Genomic DNA, 10,870 nt, shown 5'->3' on the forward strand with positions numbered 1-10,870 from the left:
TGACTCGGCGAGTCCAGTCAAATGGAAGTTGACTTTGACCAAGGAGTTGACCTTGGACCAGGGGTAGGTCAGTCATTTAACCTAAGAATATTTATGAGTGACTAATCTATGTTTATGGATGTATAGCCGGAGGATTACCGGTGCAGCAGTCAGACGTCTAGCATGCAGACTTTCAGCAGCTACCTTTCGAGGTGAGTTACCTTCCAGTAACAGTGGGTCTACGGCCACAATGTCGGCCCACCAGTAGGAGTTGTATGTTAGATGATTGTCTTTGTGATATTCATCTAGGTTTGTTGCTACTTGATATGTTTATGTGCTAGTATGTTATGATGTTATGTGATAGTGGTAGTAGGGGTGAAATAGTCCCCGGTTACCGGTCGAAAGGACCGAAGGGGATGCCAGCACCCAGATATGCTAGGCAGTAGCCGATCGAAAGGACCGAAGGGGAGGCCAGCACCCAGATATGCTAGGCAGTAGCCGGTCGAAAGGACCGAAGGGGAGGCCAGCACCCAGATATGCCAGGCAGTATCCGGTCGAAAGGACCGAAGGGGTAGGTCGGGCACCCAGATATGCCTGACAGTATTCGTATGTTATGTGATTGTATGGTATGTGGTACGATGGGGGAACTCACTAAGCTTCATGCTTACAGTTTACCGTTTTGTTTTCAGGTACCTCTTCTTTGAAGGGGAAGGAGCTGGCGCGGTAGCGGCACATCATACACGCACATTGTTTTCCGCACCATGAGTTATTCTGGGATTTTGTACTCTGACATTATGGTTGTTTTTATGTTTTGGTTTTCAGACACGAAATATGTTTATGAAATGATAGGATCAAATGACGTTTATTCACAAATGTTTTCCAGAGTATTGATTTAAAAATGAAATTTTTGGACGTGAAAATTGGGTCGTTACAAAAGCCATCTCCAACTTGACAAAATGAAGAATGCAATTGTTAAGAAATATGATTATATATGATTATGAGTGGATTAAAAGAAAACACAAATTTGAAATAGCCATGCATGAATAGATTGAATATAACCTTCAACAAATAAGCTCATGAATAGTTACCTAGAAAAAAAGTAGAGATGATCTGTAATAAAGAAATTCATGGTTGCTTACCCAGATAACAATATGCAACCATGATGGGTTTAGCACTCCTGATGGTGGTGTTAGATACTTGATTCCACAAAAAAACGACATATTGACATGCATTTAATAATATGATCAAGAAGTGTAGAAGATAAATGATATTGTCATCACCATAGAGACCCAAAATTACCATTAATTTCATTGAGGGCACATTATTTTAACAAGAAATCCAATTAGGTCTACGGTAAGAAAAAATGCAAAATTTATAGAGAAAGAATATTTTAGAAAGTTTCCCTGAGCATGAAACCTTATTATGTGTCCATATTCCCTAGAACTTTGTAAATTGAGAATATGAGATTTTAGGATTCAACTTTTAAGATTGAAATTGTGTTTTAATGGGAAAATGTCGGAGATAACAACGCACGACTGGGGGAATAAAAAATGAAAGTCATTTAATTGATAGTTTGATTTAATTTATGAAACATTTATGTTTAATGTGATTAATTTCTGAAAGTGAAATATAATATGTGTATTGAATGTTAAGCATAAGTTGATTGTACATGATGTAGTATGTGTGGTACCTCTTAAATTTCAAGAAAATATCTAAAATACTTTATATAATAGTGTGTGTATATATATATATATATATATATATATATATATATATATATATATATATATATATATATATATATAAAGTAAATCAAAATGATATAAAAGTCAGTTTTGTCGGTCAGTGAATAAATCCGCAACGAAAATCTCTCAAAAATATAGTCTTTGTAGAAGTGAAATATTTTGGATCCAATAATAAGAAAACAACAAATCATGTCGACCATTTTTGTCGTTTTCTATAAAAGATATGTAATAATTTAACTATTAAAATATTGGAAAGCATAGAGAATAAAAAGTTAAAAAATGATTTTTTTCCTTTAAAAGTAAAGATTAATTTTACAAAATGACCAGTTCTATAAATCTCAATTGTACTTAATAGGCCAATAAACTATTTTTGTTTGTTTCATTATACCATTCACAGTTAGAATGATTTCAACCTTAGGTCATTTATAATGGAAGTTGTATGAGGATTTAATAGATTAAGAGAGATTAAATGTAAATATAATATAGAGGAGAGAGAGTGGAATTGAATGACTATGGTGCAATGAAATTGTAATAAAAATTTATGAATATTTTAAGAACTAAATTGAATATATATTCTCTTTCCTATATATGGCAATCCATACAACTCTATAGGTTTAATCCATTGGAGATTGTGTTATGTGATAGTGGACGATTGTTGTATAAGATCTTCAATACCAATTAATTGGGTCAAAATATACTTTAACGATGTAAGCAACCAAAAAGAAGGTTTATCAACCTATCGAGCACATTTATAAAAATAAGTGACTTAAAAACTAAATTGTGAGTTATGTTGACCATTTTATTTGTTTTATGTCATTATCTCTATATATAAATGATAAGATATTCAGGTTTTATGGTTTGAAAATTGAAACCCATGTAAATTAAAGCCAAGAATCTTCATTTGACTTCATGTTGAACGATGGAATAGAATTCAAACAAAAAATAATTACAAAACGAATAAGAAGACGAATCTAAGCTACAGTCCAAGACTGGGAATTCTTGAGAAAACCCATAAAAACCTTCACCAATTCATTCCAATTCTTATCCAAAATCTAACCATCGAACTTCTCCAAAACTCCTTAATTTGCTTCTAAATATTTCAGATCAAACAATCCAATTATACATACAATGGTTGCTGCAGACTTTGTGGTCGGGATCGTAGGTGAGCTCTAATTCAAGACCTGAGACACTGACATATGCATGCAAAAACAGTTTATCTCATGGTATTTTTCTACATTTAAATGTTTGTTTATCATATCATGCAGGAAACATCGTCTCTATACTGAGTTTCACTTCTCCCATGTAAGTATCAGTCAGTTTAATTATGATGGAAACATAAAAAATGTGATTCTCACTACCAAGTTAACTAAGATCTGTTTATTCTAATAAAACCTGAGCTGATCAACTTACTACCTTGTAAATGCTGCAGATCACAATTTCGGGACATTGTGAAGAGAAAATGTGCTGACAACTACAATGGAACACCATATATTGCAACGTTTTTGAGTTGCTCTTTGTGGATTTTGTATGGGCTACTTGACCCGGATGAAGGTCTTCTTATTGTCACTGTTAATGCAGCTGGTGTCGCCATGCAATCCCTCTACCTCATTCTACTTTTCATTTATTCATCAAAGGAAAAAAGGGTAAAAGAGAATATATATATATATATATATATATATATATATATATATATATATATATATATATATATATATATATATATATATATATATATATAATTTGTTAAAGCAAAATATATGTGGTTTTATATATAACCTTAAAATGTTATGTATTTCGTCAGGTTAAATATTTTGGGTTTGTGGTGTTGGATGTTGTGTGTTTTGGAGTGGTTGTGGCTTTCACGCTTGTTGCATTTGAAGGTGGATCACGACGTACGTTTACAGGCATTCTTTGTGCAGCTTTCACAACAATGATGTATGCCGCACCTCTGGCTGCATTGGTATGCAAAGTTACTAACCCTTAATTAATTTCATCTTCTTCTTCTTCTTTGTTCTCGCTTGTTTTATAGGTGATTTAAATTATAATTACAATTACATATGTATAATATGCATACAGAGAACAACAATAAAGACAAAGAGCGTGGAGTATATGCCAATTCTCCTTGTGTTCTCTCTTTTTGTCAACGGGTGTGTTTGGCTCACTTTTGCTTTGCTGGTCACAGATGTTTTCGTCCTTGTAAGTGATCTTGATATCCTCTCTTTTGATATAGCAATAAAGAAGAAGTGAAAATCCATAAATAAGATATCAGGTTCAAATATGAGTATCACTATCATTGCCATGGGGATGCTGTGATTTACTTGGTTTATAGACCGCTTTATTATATGTCATTCTAAATCAACAACCAAAAACAATGTAAGAACTCATATAAATAAACATCATTGCAGGTGCCAAATGCGATAGGGATATTGCTAGGGGTCTTACAGTTCTGTGTTTACTTGATGTGCAAAAACTCGACACCTATAGCTATGGTGAACGAAAAGGAAACTGAAATTCAAGACTTTTCTTTTGGAGATATTGCTGGAATTGATGTGAAAGCCAACAATGCAATTCCACAAAAGCGTGCTTTGAGTCGACTAGACGCCTTCCCGATTATAAGGTCACCATCCCTCAGCCCTAACAGGTCCAACTCTACTCAACATCATGAAGCTGATGTTGAACATGGTGGTGCAAATTAATTAATTAAGGATTTTTATATCAGATTCAAATTTAACCATTGTATTTGATTCCATGAAATTTCACCATTGTTTTGCAATGGTCATGTAACCAATTGTATAAAGAAAACAACTCTACTATTATTGTTATTATTATTGAATGGCATATATATAATACATACATGTAATATTGGTAAATCTTCAAAATATATTAATCTTGGTAAAAAATTTTGGGTATAGGAAATTAAGAAAGTTTATTTGGGTACGTAGATCACAATAAGAAGTGGGCCCGCCCTTGGAGAATAAAGATTACTAATTAACCTTGTCTTGAAGCAACAAGTCAAGTATTATCTTTTAGTCTCCCTGGTTTAAAACCCCAAAAACAACAAGAAAACTCGGGGTCTCAATCATCCATGGAATGAACAAACAAGTCTTTGACTTTGAGTACGTTCCTCTAATTATTTAATTAATCCCATCTGATTCTACAACCACTTGCTCCAAGAGTCTCGATTATCTCTGTGGAAAGAAGCGGTCTAAGGGACCCGATCATCTTGACCTTTTTCAGTCGAGCACAACAAGCCCTAAGTGCCAATTCATACCCTCTTGCCGACACATTTGTTAAGTTCACAAGCTTTGCATCCTGCATGCGTGTCAAGTTCCCCATCATCATGCACAAACCCACATCAGATACCCCACAGTAGCTTAGGTTTATCTGCATCAATCAATGTACATACAAATACAATCACAACACTCCACAAAAGTTAGAGTATATTATATATTATGGAAATTTACCTGTTGCAAATTCCAAGAGTAGTATGCGAGTGACCAAAACCCCGCATCAGTAATGTTCACACAATGTTTAATATCCAATTCTGAAAGCTTCCTACATCCTGATGCAAGAGCTGTCAGACCTGTGCCTGTGACTTGGGTAATACTACGCATCTCCAAGTCGGATAGTTCCTCTAATTGGCTTAAATAAGCCATCCCTTTGTCTGTAATCTTACTGCAGTAACATATATTTAGCTTCCTAATCTTTTTGCAACCACTGCCTATAAAACCTAATCCATCATCACCAACATCTGAACACCTACAATTAAAAAAAAAAAAAAAAAAAAAAAAGATGAGAGGAAAGAGTAGAAGCAATATATATGAAGATTAAAAACCATCATGTAAATGTAACATTTACCGGTATAAATCAAGTTCTTTAAGGTTTTTGCAATGTGAAGCGATATAAGACAATCCCTTATCTGAGATATCGGTACAAATCCCTAATTTTAAGCACCGAAGCTCCAAACATTTAGATAAATATTCAAGTCCTGAAGAAAAACAGGAATAACAAATTTTATTTAGTCAATATATTCCATGGTTATACTGCAGAAAGCAACCATTCCATTTCTTCCCAGATTCCATCAAATCAGCCACTAACCTTTGTCATTGACGCTACATTCTGTTAGATCAAGCTCCTCAAGTAAGGGACATGATGACCCAAGATAGCTAAAACTTTTTTCACTGAGCAAAGAGCAAGACTCCAATTTGAGGCAGGAAAGCTTTCTACATGACTGTGCTATGGCTAATATTGCCATATCAGTGATGTCATCACAGCAGGTTAAATCAAGTATCTTCAAGTTAGGATGCCCAGATACAAGCTTCACAATGCCTGTGTCATTTACTCCTTCACATTTGCTCAAACCAACTTCAACCAAAAGCAAGCAATTACTGCTTATAATATCGAAAAAAGAGTCAGCAATTTGAGCTCCATGAACCCTAAATGTTTTTAGATGCTTCAAGTCTGTAAAATTGTGAAAAACAGAGGTGGGAAGCTCCTGATGCATCAAAAGAGATCACTTAGTTTGGAGAATCATTGAATGATGGCAAGCTTCATAGTAGACTGAATCGAATAGACTCACAAGAAAATGGTAACCAACATTGAGCTTTTGAAGGCCTTTGCATCCTCTAATGACACTAATCAGACCAGCACAACTTACATTTTCACACCTCGTTACATCTAATACCTGCAATCAGAAACTATAATGTATGTGAAACCGATTAAAGATATACATGATTGTGCATAACAAGTATGAAAGCAAATCACAAGACAAATACTCTATCTTCCCTGGTGCCCTAGATTATTTGAATCTTCCTAAAACTAACAATAAATGTAAGAAATCAAAATGAGATCAAAATAAATTGATTCAATGTATATAATAAATAAATAAGGAAGAGGAAAAAAATTTGAGGGTCAGAAACCTGTAGTGAATGACAACCATTTCCAAGAAAATGCAATCCCTCATCGCCCACTAAACCACATCCCATCATAACCAATGCCTCCAACTTCTTCAAACGACTTACTGACCTTAATGACTCATTACTTATCTACAAAAGAAAGGACAACCCCCATTAATTGAGAAGACGAGTCTAAATTCAGTACTTAAAATATAGATTCGACATGATAGGATAAAAATGGTAAGATGTATCATTGGAGTCAAGAATTTACCTTGATGTACGACACGCAAAGATGCTTCAACTGGGGACACTTTTTTGATAAGAGATCGATTCCCAAATCAGTTATCTCCAAACACCATTTCAAACTGATCTTCTCCAATTTCTCACACCCAACGGCGATCTTAGCTAACCCTACATCCGTCACTCTCAAACATTTATCCATCTTAACCTCCCTCAATTCCTCAGCACACGTTAGCGCTGCCGCCTCCCTGTCGCCAAACTGACTACAGTGCGACACATCCACAGCCTGCAACCCAGGGCACGACGCAACCAGCATCTCCAGCCCCGAAAACTTCAACGACGTCGTCCTGGACAGCACCACCCTCCTCAATCTTTGTGCCCATCCATAACAGCTGACGTTGTTGAGCAATACAGAGATTGTCCCGTCGTAGATCCGAGGACAGACGGAGAAGTCAAGCGTGTCGGCGCGGGTGTAAGTTCGGAGGAGACCCGGGATGAACTCGGGTCGTAAGAACTTCAGATGAGTCCGGTGACTAGATTCAACACGGTGGAAAAACTTGCAGGTTGCACGGAAGGATTTACGGTCGGAATCATCGATGAGACAATCAAGAACTCGTGCTAGGAGGTCGTCCGTGAGGAGATATAGAACTAAGCATGAATCCATTTGATAGAGAAGGTAAGGTACGATCGGAATCTAAAAATCTATGCATCTAAGTGGGAACGAAAAGGAAGAGCAGGATGTTCAGTGGTTGGTGGGTAGCAGCGGAGAGAGAACGACAAGACTTGAATCTCCGTTTCCGGATGACGGTCATTTTCTCCGGCGGTTTGGGAGTTCCGGTGGCGTGACACTAACGGCGGTTTCCTTAGTACGGCGGAGGTACGATCATCAGATCAGTTTTAGAGAGAGAAAACAAAAACCTGAAAACCCGTTGGCAGTGATAAGCTGTGTCGCAGATTTGACGTAAATATTCACGTGACACTCCATGTGGCAAAAGCAAACGCGTGATTGATTTTAGACCGTTGGATATAGCAAAGTGGGTGACGAGACAGGGGTACAGTGGGGGCCATGTACGTGCAGCGACCGTACCTATCTCATATTCATCCGAGTTTGAACAAGATAAACATCACACAAATGGTCCCTAAATTATTACTTAAGCGATAGATTTTCTCCCTACATTTTAGATATTACATTTTGGACCAACAAAATATTTCTTGAACCAGTTAAGTCCTTGTCCATTGTCCAAGGCAAAAGGCCGAAATGTAGGGCTGATAATTCTCGACACAACCCGCGACACGACACGAAATAAATGAGTTTGGGTTGAGTTTTTCAACCCGCCAACCCGTTTATTAAACGGGTCATATATGGGTTTCTCAAAAAATAAACGGGTTGACCCGCCAACCCGTTTATATACTCAATAAAAAAAATTATTTTATTTTTAAATGTATTTATATATCAAGTATTAATATTTAATAAGTATTATATAATATATACCATTGATTCATAGACCATTTGACTATTTTGACATTTTGACTCGTGGTGGGTGGTTTAAGATCGTAAGTCGTAACCTCTAAGGCTAAGTATGTAACATGTTTCTATAAATGTTTTTAATTTTCATTTGGATGTTTAAAACTTAAATGACTAAAATTTGGACCTACGAACCCAAATCTGACCCACAAACCCACCAACCTGTGAACTCGTATATATAAATGGGTTGGCGGGTCATATATGGGTTTATGTTCCAAACCCGCCAACCCGTGACCTGTATATTTAAATGGGTCGTGTTTGGGTTGGCATATTTTGACCCACCAATCCGCCAACCTGCGACACGCCAACCCGAACACGACACGATTGTCAGACCTACCGAAATATTTATTCGATACATCATCACGTGGACTTGTAAGCTTTCATGTTGTTGTTTGATTTAAAAGAGGCCTACTTGACACTATTTCAATCATTTCCTATAAGAAGGTGTAAAAACTGAAAACAATATAAATATGGCTTTATTTTCGGTAGTTACAAACAATTTTATATCAAAAGTAGGATTCTTTATAGGACACCCATTATAATTTGTTTATTTTTTATAATTTAATCATTGTATCTTATTTCTCTATGTTTAGTATTGGTGTCATACATATTGTATAGATCTAAGATCCTTTATTTAATTATCTTAAACATTATATTATATTACTGTGAATGACAATGCAAACCATAAAGGGTTGGTTTTCCACAAACATGGTATCAAGCAATCTGACTTAGGAACGACCTCCACTTATGTCGGGTTTTTTTCTCCACAATTTCGCCTATCCTCAAGCACGTCGTTGATCATCGGCCTTGGGTCTCACGCCAACATCAACTGTGACTTCACAATTGGTTCAAGACCTTCAATCTTGCATCGTCGATCTCCACTGTGTTTAATACATGCGTTTAACTATGACTTCTTGCTACCCAAGATCTTTCTCTACCTTCGATGCTCTCAATCATTGGATATCACAATTGGTTTTGCACGGTGATTATTGCTACAATCTCTCTACCTTTGGTTAGTATTCTTGAGTTTTTTTCAAAAATAGATTGAATATATAAAAACTTTGTAAAAATGGGTTGATTTTATTTTCATTAGCAAAAATGGGTTTTTTTTATTTGTGGCCCCACATAAAAACCAACCATCAATATATTAATTTATAGACAAAACTGTAAAAATGGTCCTTGTGGTTTCTTATTTTATGTGGTTATGGTCCAAACGTTTGAAAAGTTGCAGATTTGGTCCTTTTCAACAAGTTTTGTTGTGGTTTTGGTCTCTCATCCGTTAAGTTCCTTAAAATGACAATTTTACCCCCAGGGACCATTTTCACAGTTTTGTCTTTTACTATACTATAAGGACCATTTTTGCATATATTCTTTTTTATTTTAATAAAGTATTATATATTAATAGATATTATTTTTAATATATAATATTATATATTAATAAATATTTTTTATTGGATTATTAATTTATTTTAGTTGATTTTTTTTTTAAAAAAATTGTTGGAGTAATTCTTTTTTATTAAATTATTATATATCAATACATATAGTTTTTAATATATAATATTTATATCGTAATAAATATTATATCATTGGATTATTAATTTTTTTAGTTAATTTTTATAATTTTTAAACATTTTTCATTGTATTATTACGTTTAATTTATTATTTTCTTCATATACTAAATGTTGTTTTATTGGATTATTAATTTATTTTAGCTAATTATTTTTAAATTTTTTTTTTGTCGAAGTAATTCTTTTTTATTGAATTATTATGTATCGGTACATATAGTTTTTAATATATAATATTTATATCATAATAAATATTATATTATGGGATTATTACATATTACGAAACAGTATTTTATTGGATTATTAATTTCTTTTAGTTGACTCTTTTTATAATTTCATTTAGTTGGAGCAATTCTTTTTTATTAGATTATTATATATCAACAAATATTATTTTTAATATATAATATTTACATCATAGTAAATAATACATTATTGGATTATTAATTATTGTAATTTTTTTTTGAATTATTAATTTATTGAAATATTACTTTTAATTTATTATTTTTTTAATATAATAAATATTATCTTATTGGATTATTATTTTATTTTGAATGTATACTATTAACTGTTTTTAAATTTATTAGTTTCACCACAAAGTCGCCGAAATACGTAAAAGTGTCGATTATCATCGTCAAAAATTAGCAGGATCACCTCCAAACACCCTCATCGGAGGTTCCATAGATATTATACCCTATTCCACCCAGCGTTGTTGGTAGCCACCTACGACAACCTCTTCATAATCTAATGGAATCCTTCATATCCCACATAATGCGCAACCAACCCCGATAACATTTATAAGTGGTGGTGGTGACCGAGTGATGGTGGTGGTGGTGACCGAGTGATGGTGGTGGTATTTTCCCAATGGTTTCTCATCATAAGATAGATGAAATGAAAGTGTTTGGCAACGATCCTAACGATTTC

General features: G+C 34.4%; 2 protein-coding genes across 2 annotated transcripts; one reads left to right on the top strand and one right to left on the bottom strand.

The window, feature by feature from the left end:
* The first annotated feature begins 2,852 nt into the window (after positions 1 to 2,852).
* On the top strand, positions 2,853 to 4,450 carry LOC111908695 (bidirectional sugar transporter SWEET16). Its single transcript, XM_052763645.1, has 6 exons — positions 2,853 to 2,886; positions 2,990 to 3,026; positions 3,154 to 3,367; positions 3,526 to 3,684; positions 3,801 to 3,920; positions 4,118 to 4,450. Exons 1-6 carry the CDS (start codon positions 2,853 to 2,855, stop codon positions 4,418 to 4,420), a joined length of 867 nt encoding a protein of 288 aa, XP_052619605.1. The 3' UTR covers positions 4,421 to 4,450.
* A 136-nt stretch (positions 4,451 to 4,586) lies between these two features.
* Positions 4,587 to 7,823, bottom strand: LOC111908727 (F-box/LRR-repeat protein 3). The gene is made up of 7 exons (XM_023904533.3): positions 6,891 to 7,823; positions 6,644 to 6,769; positions 6,304 to 6,408; positions 5,823 to 6,219; positions 5,583 to 5,712; positions 5,189 to 5,483; positions 4,587 to 5,108 (listed from the first exon to the last, which is right to left on the bottom strand). Exons 1-7 carry the CDS (start codon positions 7,521 to 7,523, stop codon positions 4,863 to 4,865), a joined length of 1,932 nt encoding a protein of 643 aa, XP_023760301.1. The 5' UTR covers positions 7,524 to 7,823; the 3' UTR covers positions 4,587 to 4,862.
* Positions 7,824 to 10,870: the final 3,047 nt, after the last annotated feature.

Source organism: Lactuca sativa, chromosome 5 (assembly GCF_002870075.4).
Source record: "Lactuca sativa cultivar Salinas chromosome 5, Lsat_Salinas_v11, whole genome shotgun sequence".
NCBI lineage: Eukaryota > Viridiplantae > Streptophyta > Magnoliopsida > Asterales > Asteraceae > Lactuca > Lactuca sativa.